Below are 25,176 nucleotides of genomic sequence, written 5' to 3'. Positions count from 1 at the left end.
CTTGGCCTCACAAAGTGCTGGGATTACAAGCATTGAGCCATCACATCTGGCCCAGAGGTTTTTAAAAAAAACAAAACCGATTCCATCTTAACAGACACAGTCCATTGCACAAAACTACTTGCACCATGAAAAGTTTATGATGACTTAACATCTCAAGTACTTTCAGTAATTGTTGTTTTTTCCTATTTTCAAATCGGATTTTGAGATTTGCACTCTATGGGGTTTTTAGTAACTGACAGCATGCTGTTGGAGACCCGGCCTGTCCAAGGGCACGTGGCTCTACAAAATCATCCTTCCCTGAGTTAACAGTTGGAGCTGAAAGTCCCTGATCCCACCTCCTAACCTCTGCCTCCAGACCGCAGCTGTGTCGGGCAACTGCTGCCCTGTTCAGTTGTCAGGGTGAAATGCCAAACTTTGAGGCCAGTGGTTGGAAGAGAGTCTATGTGTGTGTGCGAGTGTGCCGGGGTGGGGTGGGGGTGAGTTGGGTGGGAGGAAGCAGCTGTGGAGTAATCTGTCTGGAATGTCTTCTTACATTTACCGTAATAAATGGAACGTTGTCGTTTCTATGAGCTTTTTTCCAACATGAAGGCAGCTGTCAACTAGAGAGACCCCACAGCAGAAGCTACTTGCCGTTTTCCGTTAGTTTCATCCTTGCAACCGGACCTCTTTTTCTTATGAGTTTGTGTCATGTCCTCAGTGCTAAGTTTCAAATGCACTTTGTTGAATAAATTGATCTTTTGGCACAAACCCAATAGCAACACTGTTACTTAGGATCCCTCGCAGTTGGCCAGATCTGTAATATTCCTTGGCAGCTCCTTCAAATCAGATAACTAAAGCCGAAAGACTAAAGCCTAGTCTTTACACTTATAATTACTGAAATAATTGATTTTTTTCCTACAAAACTGTTCATTTCTGTGAATCTATAATTGCAGACAATTATTCTGTTCTAAAAAAGTTTTGTTCAGAAAATTTGCTCAGAAAAAGGTCATGTAACGAATTCTATGAGTAGAATAAATATGATTATTTTATTAACTTTCGGATGTTAAACTTGTTGACATATTTCTGTCCTTTCCTGTATTTTTTAATTACTTGAGCTTTGGGAACAAATAGAATATAATTATTTGTAGAGTAGAATAAAGCTGCACATGGATAAATGCATGTACAGTGTTAGGTAATAGTGATGTAGTTCTATTTTTTTTGTTGTTGTTACTGCTTTTTGTTTTGTTTTGTTTTGTTCTGTTTTGTTTTGATACAGGGTTTCCCTCTGATGCCCAGGCTGGAGTACAGTGGCACGATTGCAGCTCACTGCAGCCTTGACCTCCTGGACTCAAGAGATCCTCCTGCCTCAGCCTCCTAAGTAGCTGAGACCACAGGCGTGCACCAACATGCCCGGCTAATTTTTATTTTTTTTTTGTAGAGACGTGATTTCACCATGTTGCCCAGGCTCATCTCAAACTCCTAGGCTCAAGTGATCCGCCTGTCTTGGTCTCCGTAAGACGTGCTAGGATGATAAGCATGAGCCACTGCACCCAGCCAATGTAATTCTTAATAATACAGGTTTTTAAAATCCATCCTATACACTATCATCCATCCTAGCCTCTCCTGAACCTCCAGGAAAATGCAAGTAGTTGGGGGCGGTTACAATTATAGACAAGGTGGTGTTTCATTTTTCCCAAAGCAAAACACTTTAGGATCACTTGTTTTCCTCTAGGTAGGTGTTTCTTTTCTTTCTGTTTCTTGGTGTAAAGGCCAAATGGTCTGTTAATAAAGCGAAAGTTTAATAGCTTACTTTTGATCAAATTAAAACTCAGCCAGAGGGTATCCTGACTTATTATAAATAATGTAGACTCTGTGGCATGTCATTTAATATGAATATGTATGCCTTGTATGTTTTCAAGTCTTCAGGCCTCTCTGCCTTCCTCTTGCTATTTATAAGAGAAAACTGTTCTTAAGCTTTTATATCCGAATTTTCATTTAGAACTTGTACCAAACCCACACCTTAGGGCTATGAATCAAAGTGAATGGGCAGAGTCTCAGATGATGTGTTGGTTGTCCGATGACAAAGCTCACTATTCTCCTCTATGGCTCTTCCCCCGGAGTGACTCTGGCCAGTGTACCTGACCACAGCTGCTTCGTTCTAAACTTAGTTAAGTTTGGGCTTCTAGGTCCTTTTTGGGGCTCTGGGTGGCCAGTTACTTTCATTCTCCTATGGAAGGGTTCCACATTGCTCAGCAGGGGTTCGAATGTCATCAACTAACAAAGGAGCCTCAAATGCACAAATAGATAATAAAGTTAGGTTGGAAGTGGCTGTGAGTTCAGCCTGACAGAGACCACATAATTAAACCAATATGGCTTAAGCATCTACTATGAACCGAGTTCTGGGCAAGGGGCTAAGAATACAAAGATGGATAGATGGCATTGTGGACACAATTCCTGTCCATGGAAATGCATGTTCTAGCTGAAGAAGATAAGCAATGCACCATGATAGAATAGGAGGAGCAGCGTGCTAGGGAAACACACAAGGCATGATGCTTGCATAGACCAGTACAACGTGGAAGGCATGGCCCATCCTGTAGTGCAGTGTGGTTCTGGGGCCAACAGCAACCTGGGCACTTGTTAGAAAGCTCAAGCCCCTTGACCAGGCACGGTAGCTCACTCCTGTAATCCCAGCACTTCGGGAGGCTGAGGCGGGTGGATCACCTATGGTTGGGAGTTTGAGACCAGTGTGGCCAACATGGTGAAAACCTGTCTCTACTAAAAATACAAAAATTAGCTGGGCATGGTGGTGCAGACCTGTAACCCCAGCTACTCAGGAGGCTGAGGCAGGAGAATCGCTTGAACCTGGGAGGCAGAGGTTGCAGTGAGCCGGGATCACACCACTGCACTCTAGCCTGGGTGACAGAGCAAGGCTGTGTCTCAAAAAAAAAAAAAACATAGAAATCTCAGGCTCTCAGGCCCCACCTCAGCCCTCCCGAATCACAACCTACTTTTCAACAGGATTCCTAGGTAATTTCTATGCATAGTGAAGTTTGGAAAGCACTGCTCTACTGTATTTAAGTTGGGCCAAAGGAGTTGTCATAGGGAAATCATTCACTTTTACACATTCATTTATTTAATAATTCACTTCCTTGGTAACTATTTATTGGCTGCTTACCATGTACCAAGCACACACCAGGCATTATATGTATACTACAGTTCTTCCGTAAAGCAGCAGGGATTTTATTATGATGCATAAATAAATAACAACAATACAAAGCTAGGTTGGAAAATAAGCCTTGTGAACTAGACTCCTTCCCGGGTGGGCGGGAAGAGCCACAAAAGAGCTGACACTTGATTTGGATCTTGAGCAGGAGTTCCCCAGGCAAACAGTAAAGGGAAGGGCAGTTTTGGGGCAGAGAATTCAGCATGTGTACGTAAGACACGAACAGTGTACGTTGAGAGAAAGGCTGGTGGTTTCGCAGAGCTGAATGTGGCAAAAGGTGAGCCCAGAAAGGCAGGTTGGGGCCAGATGGTGAAATCCTTACGCATCATGCTGAGAAGGTGGGGCCCTGTGGTTTTGAAGTTGTTCCCTTTGCCATAGGTTTTGCTGTTTGGTTTTTGGTCCGCCCCCACTTCCCGAGATGGAGCCTCCCAGCAGTCACTGTCACAGCTGAGTGATTTGCTCCATCTCGATGTCTCTCCCAAGCCTGGAGTAAGAAAGGGCAACAGCAGATGAAGCCCTTGGCCCATCTCTTTGGGGTCATTCAGGAGTGGCAAATAATCTTTCTTTAACAATGAATTTTATCTTGTCACATGGCCAAACTCCATTGAGACCCTCTTCCGAGAGGGATCAATTCGAGTAATACTCTTTTCAGTTCAAAGGAGCAGAGTATAAAGGCGTAAGTGAGTATTTGGTGCACATGTTTTCGTAAACAGGTCTGAAGGTAACCAAAAGACATTTTCTGAGTAGTAGTTGTTTCATGAAAGAAGTCTGTGGCATCCGAAGATCATGTTTTGAAAGGCGACGCTGATTTGGATCTGTAAGTTCTTATGTGATTGTTAACAATTCCATTTCATTTATCATAATGACAGTGTTCATGTGCCCAGCTCCTAGAATCCCTTTCCTCTTTCTTCCTTACATCAAATCCTGTCCATCCTTCAAGATCTACTGAAACAGTCCTCACTCAAGAAGCTTCTCTGGGCTGGGCGCGGTGGCTCATGCCTGTAATCCCAGCATCTTTGGGAGGCCGAGTCAGGTGGATCACTTGAGGCCAGGAGTTTCAGACCAGCTTGGCCAACATGACAAAACCCCGTCTCTACTAAAAATAGGAAAATTAGGCAGGCGCCATGGCACATGCCTGTAATCCCAGTTACTCGGGAGGCTGAGGCAGAGAATCACTTGAACCTGGGAGACGGAGGCTGCAGTGAGCATAGATCACACACTGCACTCCTGTACTCCAGCCTGGGTGACAGAGCGAGACTCCATCTCAAAAAAAAAAAAAAAAAAAAAAGCAACAGCAGCTTCTCCAACCTCTGCTTATCACCATGTCCGCCACAAGCTGGAAGTTATCCTTCCGTCCTCAACAGCTGCATAGCACTTCTTATACTCTCCATTTATTTTGTGATGCTTAGCATTTCCTACCTTATACAGCAGTTATTTTCTCATTCAGTAACATGTTTATGAAGCACTTACCATGTTTCAGGCACTGTGCCACAGTGGAATTCCCTCTGTGGAATTCCCTCCTAAGAGAGTTCTTAAAACCCTGCAAAAGGAGGAAAGACACATTTTGGTTGAGGCTTGAAGGCTGTGTTTTCCAGATAGTCAATTGGGCAAGAGCCTTCCAAACTAAGCACATCCTGAGCAAAGACTCACAGACTGGGAGCCAAGTGCCTGCCACATCTGGGAACACAGAAATGTCCTCTCTTCCTAAGCTATCAGCTCACTGAATGCAGGCTCCATTTCCAATTCAGCCTGGGATCAGTAGCAGTGACTGGTACCCTGGTACTGGGACAGCAGTGACTTGAAAACAGATAGGATTCAAACACATTTGCTAAATCCACTGTATTCATTTGTCATCACAATGAAATTTCCAAAGCGTTAGTCCATTAACTATAGATGGTGTCTGTTTTTCAAAAGCTGCATAAAATGTGTCTTTATTTTATTTTATTTTTTTTGACGGTGCCTTGCTGTGTCGCCCAGCCTGGAGTGCAGTGGTATGATCTCAGCTCACTGCAACCTCCACCTTTCGGGTTCAAGCTATTCTCCTGCCTCAGCCTCAAGAGCAGTTGGGATTACAGGCATGCGCCACCACACCCAGCTAATTTTTATATTTTTAGTAGAGACAGGGTTTCACTATGTTAGCCAGGCTGGTCTCAAACTCCTGACCTCAGGTGATCCAACCTTCTCTATCTCCCAAAGTGCTGGGATTACAGGCGTGAGCCACCGCATCCAGCCAAAATGTGTCTTTTCTTTTGTCCAGTGATAGGAATGGAATGGACAATGCATTTTATTACAAGAACACCCACTGGCTGCCCACACCTCCTCTGCTCCTGTTCCTTGTCACTCACTGCCTTTCATTCTCAGTTGGTATAAACTCAGGAAACACAAGGTGATGTTAACTTCAGCAAAAGCTATTTTCTTAAAAAGGGAAATGGGGGAAGGTGCAGATTATCTTCTAAAGGTAAAACAAACCCTTCATAAAATAGAACACAGAGGCTGGGCACAGTGGCTCACGGCTGTAATTCCAACACTTTGGGAGGCTGAGGTGGGCAGATCCCCTGAGGTCAGGAATTCAAGGCCAACCTGGCCAACATGGTGAAACTCTGTCTCTACTAAAAATATAAAATTAGCCGAGCATAGTGGCACATGCCTGTAGTCCCAGCTACCTGGGAGACGGAGGCAGGAGAATCGCTGGAACCCAGGAGGCGGAGATTGCAGTGAGCCGAGATCACACCACTACACTCCAGCCTAGGTGACAGAGCAAGATTCTGTCTCAAAAAAAAAAAAAAAATAGAACACACAAGCAAGCCCTGGCCACGGTTTATTGGTCCAATCTGCACCCTTGATGCAAAGTGAGCATCCCTAAATAAACAAAATGCATATATAATATGGAGCCAAAGGTAACTGATCCTTCTAACAGCTATTATTTTGCCTTAACCCTCACCTCTACTATCTACTAAGTATGGATAATTGGAGAAAGTACGGTCGTTTCTGTATTCCCCTGAAATCTGAAAGAAAAAAACCCTGAATTTAGTGGTAGTTCAGACTTAGGCCCTTCTGGCCAAATGGAGTAGCTGTCCAGCTAATTCAAGCCACATGTCCCTCTTGGTCTTTATATAACTGCTGGTCCTCTAGAGTTTCTTTCTTTGATGAGTATACTTTGCTATCTTTAACCCTGGAAAGTTTTCCCATGGAAAATTTAATTTTATCTTTCCTTTTTTATGAGAAATTGTATTCTCAAGCTGGCAGACAAGAAGGAAAGACAATCTGGAAATTCCAGATTTGATCTAAATATCAGCAAAGCCAAACTAATAATCATGGCCACATATCAAGGCAATTTATGTGGAATATCTGGATCAATTGAGCATATTAGATTGTGTTCATTATATTCTTTTCTTTTCTTTTCTTTTTTTTTTTTTTTTTTGAGACAAAGTCTTGCTCTATCGCCCAGGCTGGAGTGCAGTGGCACGATCTCTGCTCATTGCAATCTCACCTCCCGGGATCAAGCAATTCTTGTGCCTCAGCTTTCTGAGTAGCTGGGATTACAGGTTTGTGCCACCATGCCCGGCTAATTTTTACGTATTTTGTAGAGACGGGGTTTCATCATGTTGGCGTGTTGGCCAGACTGGTCTCAAACTCCTGACCTCAAGCGAGCCACCTGCCTGGGCCTCCCAAAGTGCTAGGATTACAGGCATGAGCCACCGTGCCTGGCCGTGTGTTCGTTATATTCTTCTGGACTCTGCTCTGAGGGCTTGGTCTGCTTTTATCAAAAATTTTTACTTTGGGCATATTAGAACAGAAATCACCACCTACGTTTTTTGAAGGGCCACGTCTGGGTATACAGGTAGCGGTTTGACTGCCCATACAGGCATTCTGTTTTTGACGTCACTACCGTATTTAATAAATTACCTGAGATATTCAACACTTTATTGTAAAACAGTCTTGGTGTTAGATGGTTTTGCCCAACCGTGGACTAATGTAAGTGTTCTGAGCACTTTTACGTTAGGCTCGGCTAAGCTATGAGGTTCAATAGATTAGGTGTATTAAATGCATGTTTGACTCTTACAATATTTTCAATTTATAATAGGTTTATGGGATGAAACCCCATTAGTATAAGTCAAGGAACATCTGCATAAATTAAGAGAAAAGCAAACATAAAAACACTAAGTCACTGGTTTACAGGTACTAATATAGACAACACATGTTTTTCCCAGGCTGTTTTCTGATTTTAAGCTGTTGTTACTTCTCCAAAGCAACTTTGCTTTCTGTTCTGTCTTTTTTTTCATCTACTGCCAAAGCTCAGATCTTTCCAGGTCATCAGAGGAATGACATACAGGGACCACAGGAGGGTGGGAGGAGTGGAGAATCATGAAACCATCGACGAAACCATGAGATCTGAGTTTCTATGACCTTTCCCCTGGTTTTGGTATCTTGGGATAAGGGTGTTTGGAGCTTTGCCTCTGAAGAAAACGGATCCAAATGGCCCCCACAATCCCTTCATATTTGTGGGACCATCTTTTTATTTCGACTGTATTTAAGCACCGTTAGTACTTTCATGGAAATCTGAAATTCCAGTAGTGTTCTGTTTTCCCCAAATTGACTTTTTAAAAATGATTAATAAACATACATTTAAAATATTATACAGCACTTCACTGTGATATTATTAACAATTCTGTGTTCTTGGAAAGGCCCCCAGAAACTTTGTTTTATTGACAGAAGTCTCAAAATTCTAAGAAGTGGAGCCAGGTGCAGTGGCTCACGCCGGTAATCCCAGCACTTTGGGAGGCCAAGTCAGGAGGATCACTTGAGCCCAGGAGCTTGAAACCAGCCTGGGCAATGTGGTGAGACCCCATCTCTCAAAAAAAGAAGTTTTAATTCCAATAAGTGATAAAATAAGAGAATGGAAACAAAATCATAAATTCAATTCAGTTACACTCACATTATACAGGATGATCATCTTTTAGTTTATGTGCAGCCTTTTTACTTGACTATAGTTGTCTTCTAATAAAAGTGTGCTATAAATATGAATGTAAAATTTGCAAGTTATTATGGAAATTAACAAATTTGGAAAGGTATCAGTTTCACTAAGTTACTGATTAGTGTACATCTTGCATAAAATAGAAAGAAATTAGTTTTGACATTGAAAATATAAACACACCCTGACTGGGCACGGTGGCTCACACCTGTAATCCCGCACTTTGGGAGGCCAAAGCGGGCAGATCACGAGGTCAGGAGATCGAGACCATTCTGGCTAACATGGTAAAACCCCATCTCTACTAAAAATACAAAAAATTAGCCAGGCGTGGTGGTGGGTGCCTGTAGTCCCAGCTACTCAGGAGGCTGAGGCAGGAGAATGGCGTGAACCCGGGAGGCGGAGCTTGTAGTGGGCCGAGATCGCACCACTGCACTCCAGCGTGGGCGACAGAGCGAGAATCTGTCTCAAAAAAAATATATATATATATATGTATATATATATATATACACACACACACACATATATGTATATATATATATATATAAAAACAAACCCTACAATATGAATTTGCAAAGGAAGACCATCTGATTTATGTGTATAAAACATTAGGCCAGTTCTAAAACTGGTAGTTCTTTCTTTTAATCACTACCTCCTATTATGCTATATGAGAGGCTTATCATCCTCATATTTTATGTTCAATATTATACAAGGCCATTTGGGATTCTTTGTTTTTGGAAAAATTAATAAACAGTATTTTATTAAAATGTTCAGTTGTCACTTTAGGAGGCTGAGGTGGGAGGCCCTCTTGAGCCCAGGAGTTCGAGACCAGCTTGGGCAACATAGTGAGACAACAAAAAAAAGTTCAGTTGTAAAGCATTGTTAGTCTCTATAGTTGTAGCATGAAGATGTAAGTGTACTTTTGATTGAAATGGCTTTGTGATTTTGAAACTGCTTTTAGTTTTTGAGACAGGGTCTCTGTCTCCCAGCTAGAGTGGGGTGGTGCCATCATAGCTCACTGTAGCTCAATCTTCCTGGCTCAAGCAATCCTCCCACCTCAGCCTCCAGCTCCCAGGTAGCTGAGACCACAGACACGTAACCACCACACTCGGCTAATTTTTTGACTTTTAGTAGAGGCAGGATCTCACTATGTTGCCTGTGCTGATCTCTTAACTCCTGAGCTCAAATGACCCTCCCACCTCAGCCTCCCAAAGTACTGGGATTACTTTTACTTTACTGGGATGAGCTACTGCACTGGGCCTAAACTGATTTTAAAGTATATAATTGGACACCTGTAAGTTGTCACTGCTACCTAGAGATCATTAATGGTAAGCTGGGTGGTTAATGGGCCAGGATGGTTCAGAGATGGGCAGTTAAAGAGAATCTAACTGAGAAACAGAAGGGAATGTATGTTTGTGTCCATGAAGGAGAGTTTGAGGAAGGGCTCATAATGGAAGGATGAGGGAGAGGAAACACCCATGAACAGTGCCACGGCATGTCAGCTGTTTCATTGTGTGGCTTTATGTACAATCTCCACAAATATGTAAAGACAGGTGGCTCACAACAGTACTACCACTAAGCTAGCTTTATGGAAGAAACATCTTAACAAAAGTTGTGCTGCGAGCAACATAATCCACCTGTTCCAAGAGACTGTCAGGTGATATTTTGACTTTTTTTGGTCTCCGCTTTTCTTTTTTTTTTTTTTCAATTTGAGAGCAGGTACTGTTTATTAACTGACCAGCTTAGAAAAATAATCGTGGTAGACACCTTTGTTCATTCTTCTAGTAAGCCTGTTGATCTGGTCCTCCCTGTTCCCAGCATCTCCACCTTCTACAAAATGGGTGGTCTTTTTCTTCATTCCTCCTCATGGAGAAGATCATTTGAAGGGCCACAAGAAGTTATTTGCTTCTTTGAAGCATTTTCCAACAGTATAGATCTCAGGACTCAGATCCTCCCTGCAGATGATGCCGTATTTACCGAGAGATCAAGCCATCAAAGCGTCATCTGTCAAAGCAATTCACTTCTTACTGATTTTGCCATAACCACGCTTGTAGATTAGTTCATTTACTGACTTCAGACTTGGGTACCCCTATGCAATGTATGGTTCTACAATCCTCAGCATGTTAATTGAAGCCTTGTTGAGCTCCACAAAGGTTCCATTGAAGATGTGACGAAGGGAAGAAGCTGCAACACCTTTCGGACCTTTGGGCTCACACCATTGATACCTCTGATCCCGATGACAAACGCCAATTTGGGTTCTGCAGATACATAGAAGTTGCCAGCTTTTCTTGCCATCCTCACCATTCAAATTTCAGTTCTGTACATCTGCCTATATTCCTTGCAATAGTGCTTTGCTTTTTCATAGATAAGCTTCCTCCTTGCCTTTCGAAGCATCTTTTCGGCAAACTTCTTTCTCAAGGCGCTTGATCTTCAGCTCTGCAAAATTCCTTCACTTTTTCTTAAGGGTTTCTGGCACAGCAGGAACCTTCTTCTTCTCTTCTACACCGTCCATGGTTCCAGCCAGAAAAGAGTGGTCTCCGCTTTTAAAATGGGTAAGAACACTAATAGGTTGTCTGACCTGTACTTAAAGTTGGAGATCAATATTATCTATATACATTCCCCCCATGCTTAAAGCGCTTTGCCTCTCCTTTTAGGATAAAGATATCTGCAAATCACCCAGGCCATCCTGAGGAGAGCTGGTCGCTTCCACCTTTGCACCCCAGCATCCTTCATTCATCTGATATGTGACTCATATCACACGGCATCTACACTTACTTCTTCGTGCCTTTGCCACCCCCACTAGATTATGAGCTTCTGAAAAAGCAGAACGTATGCTTGCTTCCTCATCAAGTACCCCATTCCCAGCAAGGTAGCCCTTGGTAAATGTTTGTTTAGTGGACTGACAAAGCAGCCTTAGTTATTTAATTCACTTTCAATCCAACTATAAATAGTTAGATTCTACTCAAACCAAATTCTCTTCTACCCCTATTGTTGGGTTTGAAAATTTTGAGGCAGAGTCTTGCTCTGTCCCTCCGGCAGGAGTGAAGTGGCACGATCTGGGCTCACTGCAACCTCCACCTCCCGGGTTCAAGTGATTCTCCTGCCTCAGCCTCCTGAGTAGCTGGGATTACAGGTGTGCACCACCATGCCCGGCTAATTTTTGTATTTTTAGTAGAGACAGAGTTTCATCATGTTGGCCAGGCTGGTCTCGAACTCCTGACCTTGGGTGATCTGCCAGCCTCCGCCTCCCAAAGTGTTGGGATTATAGGCGTGAGCCACCGTGCCCAGCTGGGTTTGAAAAATCTTAGAGTTTAGGTAGAGCGCAGTGGTTCACACCTGTAATCCCAGCACTTTGGGAGGCCGAGGCAGGTGAATCATTTGAGGCCAGGGGTTTGAGACCAGCCTGAGCAACATGTTGAAACCCTTTCTCTACTAAAAATTTTTTAAAAGTTAGCTGGGTGTGGTGGCGGGCACCTGTAATCCCAGCCTACTGGGAGACTGAGGCGGGCATAACACCTGAGGTTGGGAGTTCAAGACTAGCCTGACCAACATGGAGAAACCCCATCTCTACTAAAAATACAAAAAATTAGCCAGGTGTGGTGGTACATGCCTATAATCCCAGCTACCCGGGAGGCTGAGCCAGCAGAATCACTTGAACCCGGGAGGCGGAGGTTGCGGTGAGCCTAGATCATGCCATTGTACTCTAGCCTGGGCAACAAGAGCAAAACTCCATCTCAACCCCCACCCAAAAAAAAAAAAAAAAAAAAAAAAAACTTGGAAGTGTTTTCCCTTTAAAAATCTAAAGTAACAAAGCGATTAGTGTTTCAAGAAGTAACATTTAATGAAAACAAATTTTGATGTACGTTAGTATACAACTATATTAAATAGAGTATATTTATATGTTATATATAGTATATGTATCCAAAAAAATCACAAACTTTCCACATGGTGCATATGAGTTTCATTATTTTATAGCTACAGTTCATACATTTAAAAATAGAGGAGGCAGCTGTTCCCAGGACAGCTGAAATTAACTTAGAGAAAGGGATTTGCAGTACAGTAGCTTTTTAAAAAGTCTTTGTGCCAAAAAAAAGTATATAATTGAATATCTGCTCTCAAAATTAATCTTAATAGACCTTAAATGCAGCATTTTTAGGTGTTGTGCTGTGTTCTTGCAATAGAAGTGAACTTTTGTACTCTGAATATGGGCATTTAAAATTATAGATGTGTAGCTTTTCTTTTCTTTTCTTTTTTTCTTTTCTTTTTTCTTTTTTTTTTTTTTTTTTGAGACAGAGTCTCCCTCTGTCACCAGGCTGAAGTGCAGTGGCATGATCTCAGCTCACTGCAACCTCTTCCTCCTGGGTTCAAGCGATTCTCCTGCCTCAGCCTTCCGAGTAGCTGGGACAACAGGCGTGTGCACCACGCCCAGCTAATTTTTGCATTTTTAACAGAGACAGGATTTCACCCTGTTGGCCAGGATGGTCTCCATCTCCTGACCTCGTGATCCACCCACCTCGGCCTCCCAAACTACTGGGATTGCAGGCGTGAGCCACTGCGCCCAGCCTCATTTTTTAAAGTTGTAAGCCATGGTTACAATGACTCCAATAGAATGTACTTTTTCATTATTCCCAGTCTGAGGCTCTAAGATACTTAAGTGGCTCATTTCATCAACATAACAAGGTTGTTTTCTAAAAAAGCATTTGTGTATGGATCACTGCTCCTTAACTAAGGTTAAGTCTGCCTCCCTTCAGGCTCCTACGCCAGGATACCTCCATTCAGTTCTCAGCTTCACTTTCCTGTCCATGTGGCCTTGTGCAAGTCACATGACATCAGAATCCTGTAGGTCCTGGAAGCTTTTAGATGTATGATTCTACATTGTAGAAATAAAATGAAACTAATTGTTAGGACAAAACATACTGTAAAAGAATTTGTTATTAAGAAAAACCTTCTTTTGAGAAGGACCAGAAATATTCTAATAATTAACAAGTAAACACCATCTCTTATTTAGTGTCTTTGTTGAATTCTCCATGTGCAGATCCAACCACATAGCCTGTGTTCATTCTGCAGAGGCACGAATGCAGTCTGCAGGCTATGGCTGCAGTTTCTCAAGACTCTCACTGGTAAATGGTAGGGAAGAGAACCCTGTCATGTGTTACCCCTCTCAGTCGGGTTCCTGGATAGGTACTATTAGTTCAGAGGCTCTTCCTAGCCCTCGTTCTTGGCACCTCCTAGACAAGTTTGCCCATCTGGGAGCGATCCTTCTGTATCTCTAGACTGACCTAACTCAAATTGTAAAGGATACAAAACCTGCCCTCTGCCCGTGCCCCCTCTCCTGTGAGCTCTGCTGTCCCACAGAGCCTATTCTCCCACAGTTGCCCACTGGGATGGACAAGTAGTGGATCACTTGATAGGCACTCAAGGCTGCAGGCTCTCATCTGATCCTTTCCTTCTCATCCAGTCTAGGCAACCTGGTACATTACCTCTGCCATGAGAGTCTATCTTTAAAAGGAAATCACCCTGAGGGGTTGGGTGGTTCCATCTCTAGTCTCCAGAAGACAGGTCACAACCCTATCTCAGAACAACTTGAGCCCTAGATGGAGAGTCAAGATCTGGGTACATGTACCCCACTACTGCAACCCAGTGGGTACTCAGAAAAAATGAATGAGGCAAGAGGCCAGTTTCTAGAAGCAGGACACAGAGTCACAACAAAACCAGCATCAAGGGTGACGTAATTGTCAAAGCACAAGACATCTTATATTCCCGTAGGATCAAGACTGGTTCCAGAGGTGCTGTAGGAGCTCAGTCAACTGCAAAAAGGCATCAGGGGGATGCAACAAGGGGTTGTGGAGATAAAAACTGAGCCAGAATTGCACCACTTCCCAATACTTCTGTCATATGTATTCTAGCCAGAGGCCCATAGGCTGCACTACATATGAGTCAAGGTAGCCCGTGCCTTCCTTTAATTTGGCTAATGACTTTTTCATTTTTTTTTGAGATGGAATCTCACTTTTGTCGCCCAGGCTGGAGTGCAGTGGCATGATCTCGGCTCACTGCAACCTCTGCCTCCCAGGTTCAAGCGATTCTCCTGCCTCAGCCTCCTGAGTAGCTGGGATTACAGGCGCTCGCCACCACGCTGTGCTAATTTTTGTACTTTTAGTAGAGACAGGGTTTCGCCATGTTGGCCATGCTGGTCTTGAACTCCTGACCTCAGGTGATCCGTCCGCCCCGGCCTCCCAAAGTGCTGGAATTACAGGCGTGAGCCACCGCGCCCAGCCATGACTTTTTCAAGTCCAAATATAGCATAAAAGATTTCCCTGAAGAAAGCTTTAGAATCAAGCAGAGATGTGATTCAGTAATGTCTTTGCCCTTGACTGGCCATTTAATATTGAATTTAAATAGCATTTCTGATTTCCTGCCATATTTTCTGCTAAACAGATATTTCAATATAGTCTCAGTAATATGGTTGTCATTATTAAGATTAATTTCAGCATGTAGGAAAGAATGGTTATTCCCAAACTTGTCTACAGATTGGAATCACCTAGGGAAGGTCAAAAAATACAGATGCCTATGCCCCTGCCTCCTCCACCCACAAGAGTATTTCTGTGACACAACCTAGTCGTCTTTGGAATTTTTGGCCTCCCTAAGTGCTGGGATTATAGGCATGAGCCACCGCACCCGACTAAATTTTGTATTTTTAGTAGAGACAGTGTTTCACCATGTTGGCTAGGCTGTTCTTGAACTCCTGACCTCAGGTGATCCACCTGCCTCGGCCACCCAAAGTGCTGGGACTACATACAGGTGTGAACCTCCGCGCCCAGCCTCCTCTCTGTTTTCTCTTGGGACATCTGAAGACAGTGTCAGGCTGTGATTCCACTTGTGGCCAGACATAGGAGAATGTAGAAAGCTCCCGTGCCATGTGCTGTAATCTCCCACAGAATGAGAAGAGAAGGAGGCAAAGATGAGTGACTCTGCAAGGGGCAGCTCACGGAGACCCAGTGAAGGGAACATCTAAGCAGTTTCATTTCGAGTCCACCGCACGGTGAAGCCCCTGAATGCTAATTGAAAAGTAACCTTGGAAACAAGAGCCTGGTATTGTACTCTTGCAGGGCCGATATGGGAATGAGCCAGGACATACAAAGGATTAGTCCAAGATGGAGTTTCAACTGGTCCTGAGTTTCCTTATTTTTTGGCTTTTATTTTCAACTTTGTAGCATTAAATCCTTTGTCTCCTGTTCCTGGGCCAGCCATCTGAATGTATCAAAGTTCCAAAAAGTTGAATATATGGCTTTTTAGTTTCAGGGTCCTTTAATGGCTCTTGGAGAGAGAGTCTCTGAATTCTGAGAGCCAGGGAACCATCTAAATCATTCTAAGATTTAGAAGCCAGCATCGTCTCCCCTTTCCACAAAATAGGACTATAAAGCTGCAGTGTTTCAGATGTTGGGGGAGGGGGCTGTCCCTTCACCAGCTGTATGAGTTATGATGTGCTTATGAGTAAAAATAATACTTGGTGATTCTCAGTGTCTGAGGACTAGAATACTGTTTGATGTCCAAAGCTTATATTATACTCTCTTTCTGATTCAGAGCAAATTCTCAAATTTTATCCCAGTAACAGAGAAAACATTTCAAATACTGGTGAGGAAAATGGTCAGTCTCAGGAACTGTGAAATCATTTTCTACTTGACCTAAGAAACTTGATGGAATTAGGCTGCTCTTTATTAGAAACAACGACCATTGCAAATTAAATCTTCAGGAGATGAGGCCTCCAGCCTGCAGGGTTTCTAAAACATGCATTCTGAATAAGACAATAATATTTTATTTTCAGGGTAATTCTACGCTTAATAGGAATTATATAAGTACTTTGAAAATAGCGTGTTTTTTTGTTTTGTGTTGCTTTGAGACAGGATCTCACTCTTTTCCAGGCTGGGGTACAGTGGCGTGATCTCGACTCACTGCAACCTCTGCTCCCCAGGCTTAGGTGATCCTCCCACCTCAGCCTCCACAGTAGCTGGGACTACAGGCATGCATTACCATGCTCAGCTAATTTTTTGTATTTTTTGTAGAGACAGGGTCTCACTTTGTTGCCCAGGCTGGTTTCAAACTCCTGGGCTCAAGCGAGCCAAGCAATCCACCCTCCTCGGCTTCCCAAAGTGCTTAGATTACAGGCGTGAGCCACCATGCCCGAGCCAGCATGTTTTGTTTTGTTTTTAACCGAAAACTACTACAGATTAAGAATCCCTGATTTTGATACTGCATAATAGCAAATTGTTTATGACAATAAGGGTATTCTGTTTTCTTTAATATTTGGCACTTACATAATGTTTTACCTTTCACATTTGATATTGAAAATTGATGAGTCCAAGCCACATTTCCATTACTCCCAATTTTTTAAGCTTCCTGACTATTGGATTTGTTTATAATTCCCTATTATAGGTATACAGTTCTACTTGAGGGTTTAAAAGTAAAACAGGGCCAGGCACAGTGGCTCACACCTGTATTCCCTGCAGTTTGGGAGGCTGAGGCGGGTGGATAATTTGAGGTCAGGAGTTTGAGACCAGCCTGGCCAACATGGCAAAACTCTGTCTTTACTAAAGATACAAAAATTAGCTGGACTTGGTGGCGCATATCTGTAATCCCAGCTACTCGGGAGGCTGAGGCAGGAGAATTGCTTAAACCTGGGAGGCAGAGGTTGTAGGGAGCCAAGATCACGCCACTGCCGTCCAGCCTGGGCAACAGAACAAGACTCCATCTCAAAAATGAATAAATAAATAAAAGCAAAACAGTATATAGGCCAAGTTTGTGGTATATCTGTGTTTCTATCCTGCCAGTTCTAAGTTCTGTGGGGTACATAAAAACTGGCACTTCGGGAGACCAGGGTAGGAGGATTACTTAAGGTGTTCAAGACCAGCCTGGGCAACATAGTGCGACCTCATCTCTACAAAAATAAATAAATAAATAATAAAAATTAGCCAGTCAGAGTGGCATGTGCCTGTTGTCCCAGCTATTCAGGAGGCTGAGGCAGGAGAATCGCTTGAGCCCAGGAGTTTGAGGCTGCAGTGAGCTATGTTCACGCCACTGCACACAGCCTGGGCAATAGAGTGAGACCCTGTCTCCTTAAAAAAAAAGCAAAACTGAACTAAAGCAAGTCCCTCTCTTGTTTATCACGTCGTATTGCCATTTGAATTTGTTAGGCTTTCATACTGAAAACAAAGGTTGTGCTTTACATAGCAGTGAACATAAGAATAACCATAGCTCTTGGATCAGGAAGAATCTAATTTTCAGTTGGTTCACTAACAGCCAATAGTTGACGAAAAGTCATATGGATCCTGGACCCTCATTACCTTTGGGTTTGACAAGCATCCCGGTCACATATGGTCCTTGTTTGGGGGTCAGTGTGAGGCAGGCATATTTGGAAAATTAGGTCCAGAGAGTTTCTGTATCTCTCTCTCTCACTGCTCAAAAAGGTTCGGAAACATCCAATCACCACTGAATATTTTTACCCTCCCCCACACCACATTGGTGGTTACAGTTTCCAGTGTCTCAAAAGAGCCAATCGTTTTATCGATTGGATCACTTTTTTCTTGTGATTCTAAATTGGCCAAGGCCCGGTGTCATTTAGATCCTGAGCCTTGGACCTGGACTTGGGAGTATGGCTGGCTCGTTTGCCTCTGATTTGGCAGCAGGGCTCATCACCACACGGATCCTACTGACAGGGCCACACAGCTGAGTCATGTTCCATGTTCCCAAGCTGGAGCTGCTGTGGTTCAGACCCTCCCAAACAGACCCATGATGCACAGGTGTGCCCTCTGGGAGCCTTTGCTGAGGCTTCAGCCCCACTCCCTCATCGGCAGCAGGTTTTGACTCACTTGGGCAAAATCCCAGCAAGGGCGCAGTCTCAATGCAATGCTGTGTCTTCTCTCTTCTCAGGGTCCTGTAGCATCCACAGTATCAGCGTTTTCTGTCCTCTCCTCTGGGCCCGGCCTTCCTCCACCCCCTCCTCCTCCGCCTCCTCCAGGGCCACCTCCACTTTTCGAGAATGAAGGCAAAAAAGAGGAGTCTTCTCCTTCACGCTCAGCTTTATTTGCCCAGCTTAACCAGGGAGAAGCAATTACGAAAGGTGAGAGAGAAAACAAGACCTGGAAGCTGCCTCCCTTTCCCTCTGGCTCCCAGACACAATGAGCCACTGGAGCCCCAGTGATGGATGCATCACTCCATCCCCGCCTCCAGCATGCAGGGAGAGGGGCAGCTGGTGCTGGGAAGACAGGAGCCTGCCATGTTCCTTCTGTCCATGCAGAGGGGCTCAGGGGGTCACTGTATAGACCAGAAAGAAGAACTCAGAGACTCTGGGTTCTAAATGGATCCCTGTGCTGCATCCTTGCTTTAGCCCTCAGTGCTTGCACGTCATCACTTACAACCAAGGCATCAAGATCAAGTGAAATAAAAATAGCTGGCTGAGCATGCTGGCTCATGCCTGTAATCACAGCACTTTGAGAGGCCAAGGTGGGCCGATTGCTTGAGCCCAGGAGTTCAAGACCAGTCTGGGCAACACAGTGAGACTCCATCTTTACCAAAAATAAACAGAAATTAGCTGGGCATTGCGGCACACACCTGCAGTTCTAGCTACTAAGGAATCTGAGGCGGGAGGATCGCTCGAACCCAGGAGATGGAGGCTGCACTACTGCACTCCAGCCTGGGTGACAGCATGAGACCTTGTCTCTAAATAAATAAAAGTAAATAAATAAAAATGGCAAACATTAGCTCCTCTGTCCTGAAGCAGTGTACAGGCTTGTCAAAGAATTATATCCCACTATACCGGGCTTGGAGCTAAGAATCCAAAATTCTAAATTTTTCTCTGGCTCCAACTGGCTCTGGATGCCCTGTGAAACTCATTTGCAAAGTAAAGGAATGGATTCATAAAGTCAGTTCCATATTCTGATATATACTCACTGGAATGCCCTAACCTTTTAGGCTGTGTCTGGAGAATGATTTAGCCATAAGAGAAGACGTAAGACGTGATCCTTTTTCATGAGGTAGTTTGCTCTTTGCAGGATTTTTATCTATCATTTTATATCTCAACAGAAGAGGTTCCTCAAATTAAAAAAAAAAAAAAATACTTGGCCAGTGCAGTGACTCACGCCTATAATCCCAGCACTTTGGGAGACCAAAGGGGGCAGATCACCTGAGGTCAGGAGTTCGAGGACCAGCGTGGCCAACATGGTGAAACCCTGTCTCTACTAAAAATACAAAAATTAGCCAAGCATGGTGGTGCATGCCTGTAATCCCAGCTACTCAGGAGGCTGAGGCAGGAGAATCGCTTGAACCCGGGAGGCAGAGGTTGCAGTGAGCTGAGATCGCACCACTGCACTCTAGCCTAGGTGACAGAGGGAGACTCCATTTCCAGAAAAAAAAAAAACAACAACAACAACTTACAGTGCTTCCATCAACTCTAAACTTGTACAGGACTCAGCTCCTGCATCCTGACTTGGACAAAGCACTAGACTGTTTTGAAAGTTGCATTACCAAAAGTTCTTATGCTCTTTATTTACATCATGTTCATCTAGCAAGTTAGAGACATTTCCCTTTGCATAAAATAAATGTGTCCATGTGTGTTGTCCTCCTAGGGCTCCGCCATGTCACAGATGACCAGAAGACATACAAAAATCCCAGCCTGCGTGCTCGAGGAGGGCAAACTCGATCTCCTACCAAAAGTCACACTCCAAGTCCCACATCTCCTAAGTCTCATCCTTCTCAGAAACAGGCCCCAGTGTTGGAGTTGGAAGGAAAGAAATGGAGAGTGGTAAGTGAAGCATTTTAACCTTTATTTTCCTGACACATGCCAATGAAAGGAGCAACAGTCAAACCATTTACCAAGATCTGAAGGATTTCTTTTTAAAAAATGTTTTTATTAATACATAACATTTGTACATATTTATGGGGTACCTGTGATATTTTGTTACATGCATAGAATGTATAACGATTGCCCAGGTTCGGTGGCTCATGTCTGTAATCCTGGCGCTTTGGGAGGCTGAGGTGGGAGGATCACCTGAGGTCAGGAGTTCGAGACCAGCCTGACCAACATGGTGAAACCCTATCTCTACTAAAAATACAAAAATTAGCCAGGCATGGTGGCACGCGCCTGTAATCCCAGCTATTGAGAGACTGAAACAGGAGAATCACTTGAACCCGAGAGGCAGAGGTTTCAGCGAGCCGAGATCACACTACTGCACTCCAGCCTGAGTGACAGAGTGAGACTGTTAAAAAAAAAGGGGGGGGGGGTAATGATCAAGTCAGAATATTTGGTGTGTCCATTACCTTGAGTATTTGTCATTTCTATGGGGTAGGAACATTTCAAGGCCTCTTTTGTAGCTATTTTGAAATATACAAGACAGTACTGTTAACTACAGTTATCCTACTCTGCTATCAAAAGTTAGAATTTATTCCTTCTTTAATAGGTGGTACCTATTAAATAGGTTAGGTGGTGCCTATTAACCACCTAAGTGAAGTGGCAGAGGCAAAAACCACTGGCTAGAGTAGAAACCAGGGCGTTTCTGAATGCTTCCATAAACTTTATTTTCACAGGTTCTCATGCATTCTTTTCTTCAACTTTTTAAATTATTTTGTAAGTGGTAGTAAAATATACATAACATAAAATGGACTATTCACTGTGTTTAAGTGTCCAGTTCAGTGGCATTAAGTCTGTTCACATGGTTGTGTTGCCATCACCACCACCCAGCACAGGACTCTTTTCATCTTGCAGAACCAAGAGTCTGTACCCTTAACCAATAGCTCCCTATTTCTCCCCCTGCACCCCTCCCAGCCCCTGGCAATTACCATTCTACTTTCTGTCTCTATGGATTTAGCTATTCTTTCTCTAAGCTTTTAATCAGGCAGCAAGACAGACTGTTAATCTATGGAACTGGGAAGTCTGCCCCATTCTCACATGCCGTGAGATGTTTCGTTCGGTCCCACAGATAGAGGGATGATACCTCTGTACCCCACTGCTGCCACCCCCCACTGTCCGGGCTAACTGTGTGAGCAGGACGTAGACACTGCAAATGGGAGTGAAAGCGGGTGTCTCCTGTTGATCTGGAGGGCTTCCCTAAAGATGAAGGACCAGAGTCCCTGGAGAGTTGTCATCACCTTGAAAACACACGGGGCTTAGACCACTGCTATGACCCTTCACCAGCCTGTTTGCCCAACTCCTGTTTGACACAGCAGGTTTTGCTGCAGCATCGAGTCCAGACTTGGCATCAAGGTCTCAACAAAAAGCTCTCACATCCCTGCTCCAGCCTCCCACCTGCTAGGGTGCCTGATACCTGATGTTTACACAGAGATACTGACTTGCTTCCAAGAAGTAGTTCCATTTTTCCCATCCGAACAATGAGAGTAAGACCTGTGGTTTCATCCATAAGGAGATGGTTCCAAAAGAATATGCTGCAAAACCATACTTCATGCTGAGCTTGTAACAATTTCAGTGTGCAGTGGATTCTGTTTATGTATCCTTATGTATTTGTATTTGTCTTAATTCTAGGAGTACCAAGAGGACAGGAATGACCTTGTGATTTCAGAGACTGAGCTGAAACAAGTGGCTTACATTTTCAAATGCGAAAAATCAACTCTTCAGATAAAAGGGAAAGTAAACTCCATTATAATTGGTAGGGCAGAATTATGGCTCTATGGTTATTATGATGTTATAGAAACAAGCTGTATGTATTTAGTGGAGTTGTTTTTTTGGTGTGTTTTTTCTCTCCCCTAGACAACTGTAAGAAACTTGGCCTGGTGTTTGACAATGTGGTGGGCATTGTGGAAGTGATCAACTCCCAGGACATTCAAATCCAGGTAAGCAGAGCCTTTCCAACCACGCTGTAAGCTTTGGCCTTGCAGAGACCATCCACTCCGCCTGCAAGAAGGAGCCTTGCGGCTGGGCACGGTGGCTCACACCTGTAATCCCAGCAATTTGGGAGGCCAAGGTGGGCGATCACAAGGTCAGGAGATCGAGACCATCCTGGTTAACACAGTGAAACCCCATCTCTACTAAAAATACAGAAACAAAATTAGCAGGGCATGGTGGCGGATGCCTGTTGTCCCGGCTACTCGGGAGGCTGAGGCGGGAGAATGGCGTGAACCCGGGAGGCAGAGCTTGCAGTGAGCGGAGATCGTGCCACTGCACTCCAGACTGGGCAGCAGAGCAAGACTCCCCTGTGGCCACCTAAAATACTCTTATTCCTGTTCCCTCTGGACACAGCTCTATCATCACCCCCTTGGTAGACCCCACTCTTACTTCTCAGTGTTAGTTCTTTCTTTCAGTCTCTTCTAACAGATCCCATTTTGTGTTTCCATTACTGGCATACCATCTCAATTTCAAGGACAGCTAACTGGCCAGCATGGTGGCTCACGCCTGTAATCCCAACACTTTGGGAGGCCAAGGCAGGTGGATCACCTGAGGTCAGGAGTTTGAGAGCAGCCTGGCCAACATGGTGAAAACCCATCTATATTGAAAATACAAAAATTAGCTGGGTGTGGTGGTGGGTGCCTGTAGTCCCAGCTACTTGGGAGGCTGAGGCAGGAGAATCGCTTGAACCTGGGAGGCAGAGGTTGCAGTGAACTGAGATCGCGCCACTGCACTCCAGCCTGGGCAACAGAGAGAGACTCCATCTCAAAAAAAAAAGAAAAAACAAAAAAGAGACAGCTAACTATTCTTTATAGCCCCAGAAACTTGCACAGTACCTGTACATAGTAGGCATCCAGTAAATGTTTGATGAGTATGATTAATAATGCATAAATAAAAATACTGTGAGACTCTCCTCATATGATTAGCACCATTCCAAAGAGAACTTTTTTTCTCAGGAAAAATTGGTCCTGAATCACGAGGAGGAAGTTTTTCTAAAGAATCAGTGAGGTCATCAGAAATACAACCTGGGAAGTAGGGTTGGAGTTGAATTTGCAAAACAGAAGAAAATCTGTGAATTTAAATCTTTAATAATTTTGATTTAGCCAAATGGAATTTTATAATATGCCAAAATCTAAAGGACTTCTTGGTTTTGGCCAATTATAACTTCTATCTTTTTTTTTTTTTTTTTTTTTGAGACAGGGTCTTGCTTGAGTCCAGACTGGAATACAGTGTGGTGATCACAGCTTACTGCAGCCTCAAACTCCTGGGCTCCATTGATCCTCCCACTTCAGCCTCCTGAGCAGCTAGGACTACAGGAGTGTGCCACCATCCCTAGCTAATCTTTTGTAGAGACAGGGCATAGCTATGCTGCCCAGGCTAGTCTGGAACTCCTGGGCTCAAGCAATAACATGCAATAAGATAATGATAGAGAGAGATAAAACTGGAAAAGGAAGAGACAAAAATGTCCTTATTTCCCAGCAAAATATGTGCATTTATATAAAACCCAAGAGATTCAAGAAACTATAAAACTGAAAAAACATTCAGCAAGATGGTAGGATATGATATGAACATGCAAAAATCAATAGCATTTCTTTCTACCACAAATAAGTTTTAGAAAATGCAATAGAGGCTGAGCGCGGTGGCTCATACCTGTAATCCCAGCAGTTTGAGAGGCCGAGGTTGGCGGATCATGAGGTCAGGAGATTGAGACCATCTTGGCTAACATGGTGAAACCCCATTTCTACTAAAAATACAAAAAAATAGCTCGGCATGGTGGCGGGCGCCTGTAGTCTCAGCTACTCAGGAGGCTGAAGCCGGAGAATTGCTTGAACCCGGGAGGCGGAGGTTGCGGTGAGCCAAGATTGCACCACTGCACTGCAGCCTGGCAATAGAGCTAGACTCTGTCGAAAAGAAAAGAGAAGAGGAGAGGAGAGGGGAGGGGAGGGAGGGGAGGGGAGAGGAGGGAAGAAGGAAAGAAAGAAAAGAAAACGTAACCGAAAATAAGGTGGAAATAGCTATTTTGTTGCTAGGTGCAACAAAACTGTAGGTACCTAGCAAAAAAAGTAAACAGAAATGGGAGATAGTTACAAAGAATGCAACAGTGGTGTTTTAAGTCAGTGAACAGGAAGACATCACTATCAGTGGTCTCAGTTATTTAATGTGAGTTTAATGAAATTCAGCTCAAAATCTCAACAGAGTTTTAAATGAAAAATGGTCTTAAAATTCATTTGGAAAACAAATGGACAAGAATAGCTAAAACAGTGTGAAAGATGGATAAGGTGAAGGCAATTGCGTGCCTGATATTGACTCATTGTAAAGTGCTATATTGTTGGTAGTATACAAAAATAGATAAATGAAACAGACTAGCGAGCCCTGAAATCAATAGATGCATAGATGGAAATTTGTATTTTAGGGCAATTGATTTTCCACGTGGGAAAAAAATACACTGAATTCTACCTCACATCCTACATAAAAGTAAAATGCTAATTGTGAAAAACAAATACTTTTAAACTTTGATAATAACATGTAGAAGAAAAATTTTATGCCTCAGAGTAAGAAATAAATTAATTAGGGTCAAAAAGCACAAACCATAAAGAAAGGACTGGTCATTTTAACTACATCAAAATTTAAATTATATGTTTAGCAGAAGACATAATGTGAAGCTGAAAGACAAGCCATGGACTGAAGAAAGATATTTGCAATGAGATAATCAAAAAGGATTTGTATCTAGAATTTATAAAGAACTTAAATCAATAAGAAAAAAGCTGCCGGGTACAGTGGCTCATTCCTTAAACCCAGCACTTTGGGAGGCTGAGGTGGGCAGATCACCTGCGGTTGGGAGTTCGAGACCAGCTTGACCAACATGGAGAAGTCCCGTCTCTACTGAAAATGCAAAATTAGCTGGGCATGGTGGCGCATGCCTATAATCCCAGATACTCAGGAGGCTGAAGCAGGAGAATCGCTTGAACCCAGGAGGCAGAGGTTGCGGTGAGCCAAGAACCGTGCCATTGCATTCCAGCCTGGGCAACAAGAGGGAAACAAGAAAGAAAGAGAAAAGGGGGGCAGGGGAAGGGAAGGAGAGAGGGAGGGAGAGAGGGAGGGAGAGAGGGAGGGGAG

General features: G+C 43.6%; 1 protein-coding gene across 1 annotated transcript in view; it reads left to right on the top strand.

Moving 5' to 3' along the window:
* Positions 1-25,176, top strand: part of CAP2 (cyclase associated actin cytoskeleton regulatory protein 2) — a 160,248-nt gene that overhangs the window by 130,191 nt on the left and 4,881 nt on the right. The window contains exons 8-11 of the mRNA XM_017874249.1: positions 18,096-18,285; positions 19,790-19,965; positions 21,700-21,823; positions 21,925-22,007. Coding sequence (XP_017729738.1) covers positions 18,096-18,285; positions 19,790-19,965; positions 21,700-21,823; positions 21,925-22,007 — 573 coding nt within the window. The remainder of the gene's footprint in view (positions 1-18,095; positions 18,286-19,789; positions 19,966-21,699; positions 21,824-21,924; positions 22,008-25,176) is intronic.

Source organism: Rhinopithecus bieti, unplaced genomic scaffold, assembly GCF_001698545.2.
Source record: "Rhinopithecus bieti isolate Rb0 unplaced genomic scaffold, ASM169854v2 scaffold_8309, whole genome shotgun sequence".
Classification (NCBI taxonomy): domain Eukaryota; kingdom Metazoa; phylum Chordata; class Mammalia; order Primates; family Cercopithecidae; genus Rhinopithecus; species Rhinopithecus bieti.
This window is presented reverse-complemented; position numbering and strand designations above follow the sequence as displayed.